Source organism: Aptenodytes patagonicus, chromosome 1, assembly GCF_965638725.1.
Source record: "Aptenodytes patagonicus chromosome 1, bAptPat1.pri.cur, whole genome shotgun sequence".
NCBI lineage: Eukaryota > Metazoa > Chordata > Aves > Sphenisciformes > Spheniscidae > Aptenodytes > Aptenodytes patagonicus.
In genome coordinates this window covers 209,728,085-209,745,972 of record NC_134949.1, presented here as the reverse complement: position 1 = coordinate 209,745,972, position 17,888 = coordinate 209,728,085, and the positions used below count along the sequence as shown (strand labels likewise).

At 40.9% G+C, this 17,888-nt stretch overlaps 1 protein-coding gene across 3 annotated transcripts in view; it reads right to left on the bottom strand.

Annotated features, from left to right (window-relative positions):
* The window catches only part of ALKBH8 (alkB homolog 8, tRNA methyltransferase), a 50,647-nt gene that overhangs the window by 26,425 nt on the left and 6,334 nt on the right, over positions 1 to 17,888 (bottom strand). For 2 of the 3 annotated variants that reach the window (XM_076328186.1, XM_076328189.1), the window contains exons 3-7: positions 15,671 to 15,911; positions 14,488 to 14,619; positions 13,502 to 13,615; positions 11,979 to 12,083; positions 7,653 to 7,723 (exon numbers count right to left, since the gene is read on the bottom strand). In XM_076328186.1, coding sequence (XP_076184301.1) covers positions 7,653 to 7,723; positions 11,979 to 12,083; positions 13,502 to 13,615; positions 14,488 to 14,619; positions 15,671 to 15,911 — 663 coding nt within the window. The remainder of the gene's footprint in view (positions 1 to 7,652; positions 7,724 to 11,978; positions 12,084 to 13,501; positions 13,616 to 14,487; positions 14,620 to 15,670; positions 15,912 to 17,888) is intronic. The other variant, XM_076328187.1, reaches the window with a different exon arrangement.

The window sequence follows — 17,888 nt, the reverse complement described above, 5'->3', positions numbered from 1 at the left end:
GCCCAGTGTTGGCCCACCAGTAGTAAATATCAGACCTCGGAGACTCACCATAGGGACAACTGATACAAAGAGACACCTGGAAACGGTAATGTCTCACCAAGATCAAAGCGGGGGGGGGGGGGGGGGGGGGGGAAGAGTATTTTTACATACAAAACTTGAAAATACAGCCTCTGTCATAGTTCAGCTTTGATTTTGTTCCTCCCAAATAGCTGAGGAGGTAGCAGAGAAGGTAAGATCTCCATGCTGCTGTCTTGTTTCTCAACAAATTACTGCCACACAGCTTCTAGAGAAATAACACGAGTGTCATTGTTCTGGGGGCAATTCTGTCCAAATGCTCTTCTTGCAGCATCTCAGTGCAAAGCAAGATTGGTTAGCAGATTCCTACAGCACCTGAGAAGCAAATGCTTGTCTGCATTACTTATTACTAGGTATTGCAGGACAGGTTCCCTCTGAACAATTTACATGAAAGCTGGGCTTTCAAGATCCTTACAAAGGTTAAAATAACTGATCAGGTGGAAACATCAGCAGGACACATTGATATCTGCAAACAGAATCCTGTATGCAAACAGGGAAGAGATATCCAGCACAGAAATAAAAACTCAGAACAGTATGTTTACTGAATATTCACCTTTCCCAAAAAAGTAAGATTATTATAAAAATTTCCACGGAGGGCTGCAGGCTTTGTTGCTTATCTCAGAGGGCACAATTCTACATTCAATCACATCAACGTAACGGTCTCCCTTGATTTTGATGGGTCTTGTATCTGACCCAAGCTTAATGACAGTACATTATGGTATGACATGGACAGAAAGACACACACAGGACATATTTATACAGAGTAAATGCAAACAAGAGAGACAGATTTACGAAGCCTGATGCATTTAACTTATGGTGCTCAGGACACCTTTCACATGGAGAAGCTCTTCAGTAGTTTTCAAAAATGAAATACCACTTTAAATGGAACAAACCAACTAAATTTGGCATACAATTATAAATACAGTCCCTTTGGGTTTCCAGCTAAATGATACAGAAGCCACTGCAAATCACTATTCTTCAAGAAATGATAAAATCCATGACTGTAAAAAGGGTACAGCTCAAGAAACCTGTCTTACAGATCTGAAAAGCACACTATCGAGCTTCAGGAATCCCACCAGACTCCCTTGAACAAACTTCTGAACTCAGCATTGGTTGCAGTGATTAAAATTAATGTCTTCCATTTGGGTCAAGAGACATTTTGGTTCTGCCAATCCAATCTCTTTTTAAATATTGATTGCTATTACTACTATTTCACCTACTACAATCATGCTGCTAGCATGGACAGAGGAAAAACTTTGGTATAGTCACTACCAAAGTAATCCTTAATTAGGTAAGATGCTTTCTGCCTTCCCTTAAAAGAAAAATAAAGCAATGTAAATGTAAACAGTAAATTAAACTGAATCAGCAACTAACCAAGGTAAGCAAAACAAGAGTGGGACCACAAAGTTAACACAACAATATCCAGTGCCTGCCTACCTCGTTAGAGCTCATACAAGACATGAAACAGGTGCTAACTGTCAAAGGCCTGGTACAGTCTAGACTTTCTAAAGGCTTCTGAGAAAATCTCTCAAGCAGCTATTACAGAAACAGCTGCTGCTATAGCAGCTACAGGTTTCTGTTTGTTAACCAAGAGAGATTAGAAATAGATCAACAGATAAGAAGCAAACGTGCAGGAAAAAATGGTCAATTACCAGCCTGAGAGATGAGTAATAGCAGCGTACCTCATTCTGTCAGTTCGAGGATGACCATCGGTCACACATATTTCAAAAGATCTGGTGGAGTTTTTCTTTGTAACACTGCTCTGCTTTCAAGCGTTAAGAGAGTCACAGCTTTTCTTTATAGATCAAAGCACTTAATATCTGCAGGCTAAGACATGACGAATATGTGTTCAGATGAACAGAAGTTAGGCAGAGGTCAAGGCTGATGCACACACGGCCCCACTGTTTAACCTTGAGCCACAAATCTGACTCAAACCCCTAAAGCTTCCTTTTCGCCAATGTTAGGTCAGGGGGCCTAGCCAGAGCATCACAGCAGTTCTCTGTTTATACCAGCCTTCATGCCAGGCCAAGGCACAGGGACAGGAAGCAGAGTAAGGCACTCAAGGAGGAAAAGCAGAAGCTAAGGAGAAGAGAATTACAAGCCTGGGGCTTCCACATCAGGGCTCAATATTAGGAAAATGAGACAGAACAACATAAATCGTAGTATGGTGCCAACACAACACACCCTTCAGGAAAACCTTGACTGCACTTCACCCTCTGCATGGGGCAGTGGGTGTCCCACAGCAGTCTTGGACGGAACGGGGAGGGCTGACGAGGAGGGACTGCAGGGTGTCGCTAGCTGTTTATTGGGGGTAAGAACTGCAGCCAGGAAGGGAAAATTCTTTTATGGGTTGGATACTCTCATAGCACTACTTAGCTCATTATAGAAATGCTACCTCTGTATTTCTAAAATTCTAATGATCAAGGCTTACATGACAGCATGTAAAATGGCAAATTAGGAAAAGTGGAAAAACAGAAATCTCAATATTGATCAAGCTCTTGCTGCAAACGTGCAAAAGGAAATTTGACACAGGCTTTAACTAGGATTTTTTGAGACAGCTGCAAACTTGGCCAGGCTCCTGAGATGAAATACCGTAAAATTACGTGTCTTTAGAGACACCAAACGGAGGCACTGAAAATAACACCTAACTCAAATAAAACCAGAAAATTCTCAACAGAGAGGACTGTTCCCTGTTTTGCAGTACTTTGTTCAAATTCATGGACACAGGACATATGGTTTGCCGTTAAGCTTAATGGCATTCTGAACTAAAGTTACCCCATTGCCTTTCTTCTCCTACTATAACAACTTCTGAACTAAAGAAAGTTGTATTCAATAACACAATGTTGAAACTGTTATTCATTAATATTTTCAGTGTATCAGCTCCTATAAAGAAAGGGTGAATGTGGTGATTTATAAAATGCCCTTACAAGCCCACAGGACATTCTGGAAGTCTCACTTTATTCTGTACTTTCCCAGGAGACGCCAAAGAAACGGTCCAAAAGCAGAGAAGTGATTAGCCCGAGACCCTCACTTTTCCTGGAGTATTATGGGACAAGACACATCATGTCTCACTGCTTTGCCCTCTAACTATTTAGTGGTTTTTATAAGCTAGGCAAATCAAGTTTAATCTGTCTTCTAAACTCCCCAAAACACAATGTATTGCACCAACCACAACAAAATTGAGCCACTTGGTTTCTCTTGACAAAGCTGTTCCATGTGACTGAGATAGGAAAGAGAATATCACACCTACATTTCCACCTCATTTCATATGAGCTTAAGAACTTGGACTGCTGTAGGTTATCTGATGCAAGATAAATGCAGCGTTGTGAAGAATCATGCCCTTATTTTCTTCTCAAGATTGTTTTATTCATATTTAAAATGAACATATATGCCACGTCAATAACCATTCCTTTTTCAACATAAATCAAGTTTGCAGAAACAAATTAGACTTACAAGAATTCCTCTAACAAAACAGTACAAAGTGCTTTGTTACTGGATAAACTCATTCACCACTGAGGAAAAGACTGATTCTCAATAATGTGATTTAGGCTGCAAGGTATCACTGAAGATGGCAGTGGCACAAAAGTGTAGTTGGAGACATGTCACTAGTGGTGTACCCTAGGGGTTGATACTGGGGCTAACGCTGTTTAACATCTTCATTAATGACCTGGACGATGGGGCAGAGTGCACCCTCAGCAAGTTTACAGACAATACAAAAGCAGGAGGAGTGGCTGATACACCAGATGGTCGTGCCATCATTCACAGGGACCTGGACAGGCTGGAGAACTGGTGCCAACAGGAACCTCATGAAGTTCAACAAAGGGAAGCGCAAAGTCCTGCACCTGGTCAGGAATAACCCCATGCATCACTACATGCTGGGGGCTGATCAGCTAGAAAGCACCTTTGCCAAAAAGGACCTTGGAGTCCTGGTGGACAAGAACTTGAACATGAGCCACCAATTTACTCTTGCAGAAAGAAAGGCCAACAGCTTTCTGGGTTACATTAGGAAGAGCACTGCCAGTAGGTCAACAGAGGTGATCCTTCCTCTCTACTCAGCACTGGTGAGGATGCATCTAGAGTACCGTGTCCAGTACTGGGACTGGACTTCCCACTACCAGAAAGACATGGACTTAGTGGAGCAAGTCCAGCACAGGGCCATGAAGAGGATTAAGGAGTATCTTTACACGAGGAGCTGCTGAGAGAGCTGGGACTGATCAGCTTGGATAACAGAAGGCTCAGGCTCAGATAAGATGGCTCTCACCAACGTGTATAAATACTTGATGGGAGGGAATGAAGAAGAGGGAGCCAGACTTCCTAGTAGTGTCCACCAACAGGACAAGAGACAATGGGTACAATTTAAAACCCATGTGATTCTAACAGAACACAAGAAAATAGGGGGGTTTTACTGCAAGGGAGGTCAAACACTGGAACAGGTTGCCCAGAGAGGTTCTGGAGTCTCCATCTGCAGAGATATTGGAAACGCACCTGGACACAGTCTTGGACAACCTGCTTTAACTAACCCTGCTTGAGCAGGGGCCTTGGACTAGATGACCTCAAGAGGTACCTTCCAACCTAAACAATTCTGTGGTTCTGTGAAGATGATGTAAGAAGTTTGAGAACCTGTGCTGATAGCTAAGGCGCTAGGCTAGGAAGGCACTTGTGTTTAGTCCCCTGCTCTGCCAGACTTCTTTTTCATAAACCAAAGCATTTATTTTAGTTACTAGTTACGACAATCTGCCTAACTCAGATCCTGGAAGGACAAGCATACAAACAATCGAAAGAAAAGCTCTTTCCATGACTTAGTATAAGAATAAACTGTATGAGGCATTCTGCTTTCTTTTCTTCCTATGAATTGTCTGGTTAGCCAACTTCTGAAATAGGATACAGAACCAGTTGGGATGCAAGGTTATTTCTTTATGGCACTTTTTATTTAAATGTGTGCATTTACTGTTGAGGAGAATAAAGAAAGGACAAAACATACGACCGTTTATGTAATGTTTTCCATTACATTGCAGCCTAATTTATTCAGGTGAAAAAAAAAAGTCACACTACAGAGAGAAGAATAGAGAGAAACAAAGACAGATACCAGAGTTTGCTGCTGTATATGCAACCGCAATTGTTTATTATCAGTGTGTAAATTTTGTACATGGTAAGCTTTAATAGGAATAGAGTATGGGACTTCACTCTACAATAGCTAACTCACATATTACTGCAACTGATATTTACATTTTAAAATCAGATGAAGAGCTAAGTGCACAAAAACACATTAAAGAAATCATAAAAAGTTGTAAAAGTACCAGAAAGAAAAGCCATTACATAATGCAGCATTTCATGGGCCACTGGCTTGTTTTACTACATGTGTGCTTTGATTGTCTACACCTGAAAAGTGCATTAATGGCCCATTAGGAAAAGGCACTGAAACTTGGGAGCTAACAGACTGCATCCAATGCCTATGCCTGAAGTATCTAGAAATGGCCCAAGTCTGGCTGTTTCCCTGATTAAAATGTACACATTCCAATTTTTAACAACATCATAATGCTCCAAGCAGTCCACTTCCCGGAAAGATTTGTATTTCTCAAGTGATTAAAATCACTCTGTCTTTGGACGTCTCCGAGACCATCACAAAGGTGTGCTGTAGTATAATTATCCAGAAATGCACTGCCTATGGTGCCTCATCAATGAAGTAACAGAGCATCTGTGCCAGAATCGGCCTTTTAGTTGAAATGGAAAGTGTAAGAAAGCCTGCGGCTGCAGGCAGAACATGTGAAATTACAGCACCAATATAGTATTTATAAAATAAAGTGACTTTTTTACTATTTACAAGATCAACATAGGAACAGCTGTAAGTTGGGGTCATCTACTGTTGCTGTGCTGCTCTGAATGCTCACCATGTATTAGAAAAATTAAACTTAGGATGGATAAACTGCACAGAAGATCAATCAGAGCCCTTCTAGAGAAACTGCAGGAAAGAGATGAATGTTCCCATGTGCTACCTAGCATGGAGGTGTTGGCACTGTTAAGACAACATTGCAGTTGAACAGAATAGAACACACTATCTCTGAGACAAGGTTAAGTGCAGAAGCCACATGAGGAAGTAGCCCCTAGAATGGGAGATTCCAAAACAAAAGTAGTAAGAACTCTACTGTCACTGTGCATACCACCTTCACAAGTAATCCCAGATGTTCCTACTTGAGTGGATGCTTTTGTGAGTGGTGGACAAATACATCCTTGGCCAGGCTGAGAGGACTGGCAACACTGACAACCCCTTTTCAAGCAACCAAAACCACAGATGTGCCACTGCCACACATGTTAATGAAAAAGCTATCCTTCCTTAGACTCACCCCTAGCCCCAGGAGCTCCACCATCCACTACACAACTTGCAAGAAGAGGAAGTTGATGCCAGAGCCCAGACTAAAGATTAAAAAAAGTCAGTGCTCAGAATATCCAGCCATGTTCCTTCCTCTCTCTGCCTAAAGAGTAAGACATACCAAGAGCAATAATCAAAGCTGTTGTTTGGTAACAGGAGAATGCTATTGGTAATACAGGTACAACTCTATAAGCACACACATCTGTGTCATCTACATACCACTGTCAGAAAAAACAAGTAGCAGATTACATCATTCTCATACAGCATTCATAACTTTTCAATGGAAAGATTCAAAAGTCAAACCTTTATTACCCACTGCGATAACCTGTTCTTAGCCTTGTTAACCTTCTAGTTATCCAGTACCATGGGAATACACAGCAATACACATAACGCCCCTGTCAGAAAAAGCCCAAGACAGCATTGGAAGCAGGCCTTGCAGACGTGCAGAATACAGTCTCAAGAAACGCATAGGAAGATGGGAAGGCCAAGAAGCCAAGGCTTGCTGCAGTAGTGCTTAAGGCAGAGAAAGTAACGCTAAATTTGTAAAACATGGATGGGCACAGATGTAGCATAAAAGTAAAGACACTAATTAGAGCACTGAGACTAGATGATATGGACTGTTTTCAGCCCTACTCTTGATATGTTACATGACTTGGTGCTAGTCCACTGTTCTTCCATTTCCCTCCCCACTCTTTGTCTACATCATCTGCGTATGTTGGAAGCTAATGAGATCAGAGTCTACCTCTGCCTGCACCACGAGTAGCTCAGTACGGTTCAGACCCTGACTGGACCTTCTACAGGTAATACACCTACATTAGCCTACTGTCAATGTGCTGAATATAAAAATAATGGGAGGCTTATACAGACCAGAGGGAACAGGGGATAACACAGGAAAAAATGGAAGTAGAAACATAAGCAGGAGTGATACTCTTTCTAAGATGAGTACAAAATGAAGGAAGGTCTATGGAAAACTGGATGCTAGGATTTAAAAATAGGGTATCACTGATATCACTGGCAAATCTTCCAGTGACATCATCTCATTGCAGTTACTTATTTAATTAGCATATCACATTACCTTACATGCTTGATATTAAACTCAGAATAGTGTGAACAGACACCATGGAAAAATCAAATTAACTTGTACTAAACAATATAAAAGTGAAAGTTGTCAGTAAAGCATCATCAAAACACATACAAACATTAAGTTTACCTCAGCTCCTAAACTGAGAGAGATTATTTCATCCTCAAAAGCGGAATGTGTATCAATATGAGGAGGAATTCCTGCATAAGAAAAAAAACAAACAAGCCAGTATAATAATAATAGAGTGGTATCTCTGTTAGCAAGCTCTGTTTCTGTGGATGTCCATATAGAAAACTGGGATGTACAGCTGAACAAACAAAACTTATCATAAAGGAGGGAGTTACCTTCCAAAAGAATTCAGGACAATTGTCCAATTTACATGCCCAGATTAGATGCACACAGTTAACACAAGTGTCCGGTATAACTAGCGGAAATATTTAGAAGACAGTTCAGAGCACCCAAAGGCCTCACTCACCCTCTGAAGACTCCAAATGCTCTCCTTGCTGCAGAGAGCACCTGAAATCACTATGCTCTCCCCTGTCGTGGTTTAACCTCAGCAAGATCTCACCGCATGGTAGGGAACTGTAGCCAGCGGAGGAGCAAGGCCAGCAGACAGCTCGAGAGAACTGTAACTATGCCTTCCTTTGACACCATAGCAGGCCCAGACAGATAGGGTAACTCTTATGTGATCCAAACCAAAACAGTTATATTTGCTTATTAAAAGCTCTACCCACATTCATTTTGGACACTATCAAATTTCTGAGCTGAAAACGTTTTTTCCTAATAATGTCAGTCAGCACCATAAAGTATCCTTATTATATGCCAGATTTTACCTCCAGATGTAAATATTCTGAATTCCAATAGTTTCAATGAAAGCAATACAAGTGTTTTATGAGGCCAATATTTAATGATAGAAAATCAGCGAGTCTTGAAAACCCAAGGACACATATCTGTGTTTGCTCATAACCTTGCCTCAGTATAAAGCACTGAAACTCTGCCTTCAGATGTGCACTGAAGTCAGTGCAATTCAGTATGCAACAGGAGAACATCGACTGCTCTCTTCAGCATCACCCAGACAATTCAATCAAGACCACACTAACCTACCTACCTGCTGTTCATAATCCATATATGCAGCACATAGTAAGAGACAGTCACCTAAGCATTCAAAAGTGGATGGTAACTTTCAAGCATAATCTACAACTTTAAACATTATTAGGACCCTGAATGAAAAAAGTGCCCTCAAAAAGGAATTCATTTAATGTGTCTTAAGTGTGGCCACTACAGCTTAGATACCCAAAGTCATCAGTCATTACACTTTTTAAAATCTCAAGTCTAATTTCCAGTGACAACCTGGCTTGGAACACAGATACTAAAGGTATTAATGTGACTGCACTCTGTGCTCATTCATATCCTAGCGATTTGCACTTAAGAAAGGGTATTTTGCCTTGGGCATTTTTTTTTTTTTTAAAAACTGCTTCTATTCTTGATAGAAATCTACAATTCTAACTAATCTCCTCTAATGTCCCAGCCAGAAGTACATGACTGTATCAACTTAACAGATTGCCAGATACATAAATAAATAGGCTCAGCTTTTCAGACCCCTGTTTGGCAAACACTGTGTTAGCTGTCAGACATTAATTCTGAAAGAAAAGCTGTTGTCCCTTCTTCCTAAGGACAAATGAGATATCCACTCTAGAAAGGAAGCCAGATACTTAGCCTTGATGATTGACCTTCACAAAAAGCACAGCATGTGATTTATTTCCTGGAGGTGTGATTAGAAGCAAATTTCTCTTCAGAGTCTCCAGTTTGGGCAAGATTATAGAAATAGAATAATTTCTTATTCCTCAGATAAGGGAACACTGATTGCATCATTCTTAAGAGTCCATATATCACGTATACTAACATTATATCATGTACTAAGAGCAAGAGCCGTTTCGTAGAGACTGCATGCACAGTACAGGGAGCAAGAAGAATTTGGAGTGAAAAAAATGCACTTGAGTACAAAACCAAATATGACTATTTATTCCTGCATCTTTTTATGTTTAGTTTCCATGTTATGGCCTTGGACTCAAACACCATCAATTTCCTTCACAGTAGTATCAAGAAATGTACTTCCAAACACAAGTTCCCAGGTTCAGAAACCAGTACGAAGACTTTAGTTTTGATTCAAAGCATTCCTGGTCACAAAGGAAATACACAAAGCAGGTGCTTAAATCCTGTCCCTACACCATGTCACATTTAGAATCATAGAATCATTGAGGTTGGAAAAGACCTCTAAGATCATCGAGTCCAACCGTCGACCCAACACCACCATGCCCACTAAACCATGAGGCACTTAGGTGCCTCATCTACACATCTTTTAAATACCTCCAGGGATGGTGACTCAACCACTTCCCGGGGCAGCCTGTTCCAATGTTTAACCACTCTTTCAGTAAAGAAAGTTTTCCTCATGTCCAATCTAAACCTCCCCTGCCGCAACTTGAGGCCATTTCCTCTCGTCCTATCGCTAGTTACTTGGGAGAAGAGACCAACACCCACCTCGCTACAACCTCCTTTCAGGGAGTTGTAGAGCGCGATGAGGTCTCCCCTCAGCCTCCTTTTCTCCAGGCTAAACAGTCCCAGTTCCCTCAGCCGCTCCTCATAAGACTTGTTCTCCAGACCCCTCACCAGCCTCGTTGCCCTTCTCTGGACACGCTCCAGCACCTCAACGTCCTTCTTGTAGTGAGGGGCCCAAAACTGAACACAGTATTCGAGGTGCGGCCTCACCAGTGCCAAGTACAGGGGCATGATCACTTCCCTACTCCTACTGGCCACACTATTTCTGATACAGGCCAGGATGCCATTGGCCTTCTTGGCCGCCTGGGCACACTGCCGGCTCATGTTCAGCTGGCTGTCAACCAGCACTCCCAGGTCCTTTTCCGCCAGCCAGCTTTCCAGCCACTCTTCCCCAAGCCTGTAGCGCTGCATGGGGTTCTTGTGACCCAAGTGCAGGACCCAGCACTTGACCTTGTTGAACCTCATACAATTGGTCTGGGCCCATCGATCCAGCCTGTCCAGGTCCCTCTGCAGAGCCTTCCTACCCTCAAGCAGATCAACACTCCCGCCCAACTTGGTGTCGTCTGCAAACTTCCTGAGGGTGCACTCAATCCCCTCATCCAGATCATTGATAAAGATATTGAACAAGACCGGCCCCAGTACTGAGCCCTGGGGAACACCGCTCGTGACCGGCCGCCAACTGGATTTCACTCCATTCACCACAACTCTCTGGGCCTGGCCGTCCAACCAGTTTTTTACCCAGCGCAGAGTACACCTGTCTAAGCCGTGAGCCGCCAGCTTCTCTAGGAGAATGCTGTGGGAGACAGTGTCAAAGGCCTTACTGAAGTCCAGGTAGACCACATCCACAGCCTTTCCCTCGTCCACTAGGTGGGTCACCTGGTCATAGAAGGAGATCAGGTTGGTCAAGCAGGACCTGCCTCTCATGAACCCGTGCTGGCTGGGCCTGATCCCCTGGTTGTCCCGCACATGCCTTGTGAGCGCCCTCAAGATGAATCGCTCCAGAATCTTCCCTGGCACCGAGGTCAGGCTGACAGGCCTGTAGTTCCCCGGATCCTCCTTCCGGCCCTTCTTGTAGATGGGCGTCACATTGGCAAGCTCCAGTCGTCCAGGACCTCCCCCGTTAACCAGGACTGCTGATAAATGATGGAGAGCGGCTTGGCGAGCACCTCCGCCAGCTCCCTCAGCACTCTCGGGTGGATCCCATCCGGCCCCATAGACTTGTGAGCGTCCAGGTGGCATAGCAGGTCATTGACTGCTTCCTCTTGGATTAGATGCTATTCCCTTCTGATTTTCAGTTAAGTTATACTGGTTTGGCTGGGATAAAGTTAATTTTCTTCACAGTAGCTTGTATGGTGTTACATTTTAGATTTGTGATGAAAACAGTGTTGAGAACACAGGGATGTTTTAGTTATTGCTGAACAGTGCTTACACAGCATCAAGGTCCTTTCTGGTTGTCATGCTTCCCTGCCAGCAAGTCGGCCAGGGGTACACAAGAAGTTGGGAGGGGACACAGCTGGGACAACTGACCCTAGCTGACCAAAGGGATATTCCATACCATATGACATCATGCTCAGCAATAAAACTAGGGGTGAGGTTTACTGGGGATGCCATTGCTCAGCGACTGGCTGGGCATTGGTCGGCTGGTAGTGAGCAATTGTTTGGGGGCTTTTTGCATCACTTGTTTTTCTTTGGGGTTTGTTTTTTTCTTTTTTTTTTTTTAACTTGTTAAACTGTCTTTAGCTCAACCCATGAGTTTTCTCACTTTTATCCTTCCAATTCTCTCCCCTATCTCAGTGAGGGGGAGTGAGCAAGTGGCTGTGTGGTGCTTAGTTGCCTACCAGGGTTAAATCACAATGTAAGGTAAAAAGCTCAAAATTTTTGAAGGACAAATAAACTTACCTTGTCCAGGTTCATACTGATTTACAGTCAGTTGATCAGGTTTATGTTTGATATATCCCTGCTTCAAGCACTCCTCCAAGAATAGGTCGCAAATTTCAGGAAGACCTAGTTATAGAAACAAAACCGTAAGCAAAACAGGATAGCTCTTTACATTTTTATCCTTTCTTTTTACAATAAATATAATAACTGGACAAAATACATAGAAACAGCTTCATAGATACATAAGTCCATCTTTAATAATGATCACTCTGCATTTGCTGTAACGCACACATTAAAATTGAGGGCCTGGTCTGCAAGTCCAGTATATTTTTAATATCTCACAGTTAGAAAGGCCATTCCTCCAAAGCCTCTGCATTCAGAAGCAGATCAGGTCTACTCCTTACAAATGCAAACTGCACTATATTGCACATAAATAAAAGCATATCAAATCAGAGGCAAATTTTTCACCAACTACAGTAAAAAACTTGCAGTCAAGAAGCAAAATTATTATGCAGAAAGTCAGAAGTTGTGTAGAGAGCTCCCTCAAAAAATTTACTCCCTAAAAATCTGTTACTGAATTAGATTAAATATCACCAAAAAAAATCTGCTGAAGTTAAACTGGTTTTGAAACAGGAATGAGAGTTACAGTCCTTCACTGAATCTTTGGTTTGCTATTTTACCTGAGGACTTCACTGTAAAATTCTGTTGGAGGTAACACCCACAAACATGTTAGTAACAGCCCTTTCATTAATCTATTAATTTTTATTTTTTAATTGTTCTCCCCAAATGAAGTGTTTATGCTTTTCACACACATAAAATATTCTAGGTGTGAGACTAGAAAACAGCTCAAATATCAATACTTTTATGATTATATAGCGTCACTGTTAAAACCACAGTGTAACCAGAATCCTCCTGTTGGAAGCTACGTCCACCCCAGTACACATGCATCACTTTAAACACCTTCAAGTTTTATAGGAATTTAACTCCCCTATTTTACTATTTTTAAATCTAAGACTATAAGATGACTCACTCGCTTTGCTCTGACTCACAGCTCTCAACTCCAAATAGGAGTTATTCAAACCTTTTCAAAATTGCTTTCACTCCAAAGGAAATTTTATTTTGGTGTGCATCCAGCAAGCTTCAAGCTAGTCAAGATAAATATATACAGCAATATATGTCACAACCCCCAAACAAATGAATACTTAATTTATAACACGTAATCGTTTTATGAAACAAAAGCTAAAAAAGAATGACAATTACTATCCCAAAAGCCTTATTTGACTGGACCTTAACAAAGGGCAGCAACCCCTGGCTGCAAGTGATTGGAAAACAAGCTTCATGCACTCACAGTAATTTGGAATGGATCCCACTGAAAAGCACTGTTCAGTGTGTGCTTAAGATATAGTAAAGGCTCTTCTTCTATTAGAATCTAACCTCTCCTTTAATTAGAATCTCACATCCATATCTCAGTGAGGCTTAAAGGCTTTATATAATGGTTCAAATATCAGTGAGAAGTAAGTATGATTTAAAAGGGAAGTTCTCACCTCCAGGTAAAGGTTTGTCTTTATCAACATTGTTGTTATCATAGCAAAACTCATATCCAAAATGCTTTACTCTTCTATGCTTTAAAGTCTTCTGGGCTGTAAAAACACACAAGTCTAAAGTAAGGTTAGACTACATAAAACAGTACAGACAATTTGCTATGCTATGCTTCCCTATTCCATCTGACCTGTTAAACCTAAACATTCTTTAATAACACTGTTGAAACAATGTGTGTGACCCTTGTTCTTCATGGCACACACTTCTGCCTTACTACGTTTTGTATTTGCATCAGGCATCACATTCACTGCTGTCTGAAGTCAAACTGATGGTGTTTTTGTACATGCAAGAAGTAGAGAGTACCAATTTTCTTGAGCCATGTTTAATGCATCTTTATTCTTGCCCTGACCTCTGAATTTGCACTTGATTAATATCCTGTGGATACAGCAGGATCCTTCACTTCCACAAATTACGAAGTTACATGTTAGCCAAGGTCAATATAACCCTTTATGTTGTTCCAAGGAACAAAATTTACACAGAAACATTGAAGTGAATTCCAAGAACAATTATTTTGTTAAGAGATTTAACTCCACAGAGCTCAAGTGAAAGCACAAAAGCATCCAGAATGTGTGTCTCACTGACTTTTTTTTGATTTAAGAGAAGACACAGCTCCTCAGCTGGACATCAAATTACAAGGGTAACCTTCACAAAACAGTCCTGTGCTTGGCATAAGACACCTAAAAAAGACTTCAGTTGTTTCTGGATGCAGGAATACTATTTAAGTAAATCCATACCAGAATATCAATTCAGACCACTTACCCCCAGGAGTTTACCACTTGCAATTTAAGACCCCATTTCTAAAATACTAAGAACAAATACACAAGGATTTCAAACAATACATTTACCAAGACGTAGACTTCTTGAAAACTGAAACTGTAGGAAAAAAGAGCATAAGGGTATGGAAGGTCTGGATTTCTATGGTTTTGCCCACCATTTTGGGTATCTTCATCTCCTATCCAGTCAATACTTTCCAACATCCTCCTTTCTTCCTCTGAAGAAATAATCTTTTCAATGACCATTAGGCCTGGAGGCAAGCTTGTAGGAACAGCATTCTGCCAGAGAACTAGGGCGTATGGAAAAAGAGAATATTGTCACTGTTTAGAGAAAATAAAAACGTGTTCCGTATAGGGATATTGACTATGTTTGAGAATATAGTATAGCTGTAGAAATATCTACTTTAATGATAAAATGGAGCCCTCACTGGGGTCTTATTTGGTGAACGAATTATCTCTTTTTGGCATGACAAAACAGGATAAGGCCCAAGTTTTGCATCATGAAAAGCACTCTCTAAAAATTCTACTGCATAAGACCAACAAGACTCCACACTGTTCAAACGCAAAACCACTTGTGATTTTCCTGTCAAAATAACACTAAAAAGAATTTCCCAATCACTTCAGGATTCTACCTGCATTTCATTTTAATTTTCTAGAACTTTGATGATTTACCAAATCACCAGATTACTCTGTCCAGAGAAGCAATCTGTAATCAACTATGGAAGAGTATAATGCAATACCCAGGTGAACACAAAATGTTGGTCATGTAGGGACACTCAGTTTGCTATCCTAATAGCTTAAAAAAAGCTATTAACTGGCAGAACGTACAGACCAATACCAGGAACCCTTTTCACTAGACACTATAAAAGCTCATAGAAAGAGCAACAGTTCTTGTACTAAATAGCTTACAGTCAGCCATAAAAAAAGCCTGGAGAGAAGGGGAAAAAAAAAAAGGCCAGAAATCTTATTGTGCCTACTTTCCTTCTTGGAGTTGAGATAGAGATCGCAAGACTAATGTCACACAAGAAATCCAGTGAACTATCCCAGAGATCTCCTGGGTCCCAGTTTAGCTCCTTAATCACAAAACCTTCATATGCAGTATTGAATGGTCTGGAAACTACCTAAATCCTTTTTCCTTTTGCCTCCAAGTAAAGGAGTTCAAATTAGAGCATCCTATCATGAAATACAAGGAGCACAGATTACTTCATGTCCTGAATCTTAGATTCTGGCTTTCATTCTCTTTGTCTACTTAAAAAGACTACTGTGCTTTTAGCTGTATTTACAACCTAGGAAGTAAAAGCAAAGGGAAGTTGGATATATAGGAGAGCAGAAAAATTATACCTTTTTCCACAAAATTAATATATAGAACAATGTTTTGGCCAAAGTCTTCCAGTGTTACTTCTTTTCCATTAAGGGCATCGAAGGCTTTCTTGGCTTCTTCTGTTGTCCCATATTTCACAAATGAATATGGTTTGTTCGGTGGCATTAAGAGTGTTTCCACCAATCCATACTCTTCTACTATCCTGAGCAGTTGGTTTCTACTCATCCCATTACCAAGACCAGCATTGGCAATAACCAGGCTCTAATTGAAGAGGAATTTAAAAAATGGAGAATTAGTGACTAGTGTTGGTTCATTTAAAACTAACACCCTACCAAGAGAGCAGCTCTATAAGGAAAAATTAAGTAAGCTGATGAGTACTTTTATGTATTCCACACAAGATATTTACATTTCAACAAGCTTGGTATATGAGGCTAAGGCAACCTTTGTTTGCTCAGCACATATTCTGGCAGAAAAGCTTGCAACCTCTATCAGAGATACCTCCTCAATTAATATGTGTAGTTACTGTTACAAGAGCACTTAAGCTTCAAACCGGCACGTGTGCGTCAAGTGCACTGCAGGCAAACAGCGACACTGGCACACATAATTTTGGAGGTTTCTAAAAATGGAATTTTTCCAGAGACCGGCTACCACTAACAAAAAGAAACAGAAAAACCTTTGAAGGCTGTGATTCTTTTTTTTTTAAGAAAGGTTTTCTCATCTTTGCCAAGGAGTCTCTCCAAGCATAGAGAGATTGATATTCCCAGTCCCACCTCATGCCCCCCATACATCAGGTTCACCAAAAAAAAAGCAGGAGCCTCTAGAAACAGAGGATCTAGTTCTGCTCCAGCGCTCTTATCTGAAAATTCTCCCTCTTGTTTTTATAAACAAAAGGGATTTATGTCCCATCCTTAGTTAACACAGATTACTTCATGCACCATGCCTAATTGCTTAATTCTATGCTTTCATAGTGATTTATGTCCAAAATTATCAAGGAATATCCAGTTTGTGAGGACTGTTGCTGGTTTGCCAAATATTAGAAGAAACAACAAAACAGAACTTTTCAAAGGACTATTATTCAAGAAATAGCCTTCGAAAATACATGGAGCTTTTCAAAACAAATTAACAAGTTCTTTTGATATCTAAATAGCTATATGCCGTAACTGGATGTTCAATCTAATCGTGGTGGTTGAAAGACGTTTAAGTCCCTTATTAAGGCCAAATGAGGATGCAGTCTTGAAGTTCTGATTAAGCTCCGGTGACTCCAAACAGCCAGCAATAATTTATTCAGATTGACTCCACGTAATACCTCTCCAGAAAGCTTTCAGACAATCTTTTCCTTAAAGTCTATAAATGTTCTATGACCTTTTCTGAAGGCAGCTGGTAAAGCGTTCAATTGTTTCAGATAGCATTTTACTTCTCTAAAAGACAGAAAATTAGGTTTAAAACTGAAGAGAAGGATTATTAAAAAAAGAAAAATTTATATAGTGAGCACGCCTGAGGTACTGCTGTAATTAGGCCTATTGCGATGGCTCTGTTAACTCTTGTTCTTAGCACTGCATCAGGCTGTCCATTACTTATCACATTTTTCAAAAGTGATCACATTATTAACTATTGTTATTTTCTAGAATGTTATTAATGGGGAAGCCCGTGTGTGTAGAGGAAACGCAGAGACTCAAACCAGTGCTTTCACTGGCTGTAGGCACTTCATCTACAAAGACCGTCACTACACAACAGCAGCACATACAGCAACTGATCACGTTCTCCTGACTGAGCAATTTCGATATAATCAGACTCTTGCACAAAGCCTGAAAGCACTTTCTGTATTCTTGACACAAGTTTATCACTAGCACTATGATTTTGTTTCATACACCACTTATTCAAATGTTCTGTCATCAGTGAGGATCTTGCTGGACCCCAGAATTACTCTTTGGACAGATTAGATGGATAACTTGGTATCTGGGGCAGTGTCGAGGGGAACAAGTCCCAGACTACAGACCCATTTCCAAGCAACACTAGAAAAACACAGTCCCTGCTCCAAAGAGCTTACAATATATACAAGATTGCTGGGTCATTTTAGCATATGCTAAATGTGAAATCTGAGTGAAGACTAAGCCCAGTTTTGTTACAAAAAAGTATAAAGATCTAACTGATGTTTCCGTATTTGAATGGGGAGAATCGGCAGGATCAAGATGAACAAGGCTAGAGTAAATGATACTGCTCCACAGTGTTTCAAGCCAT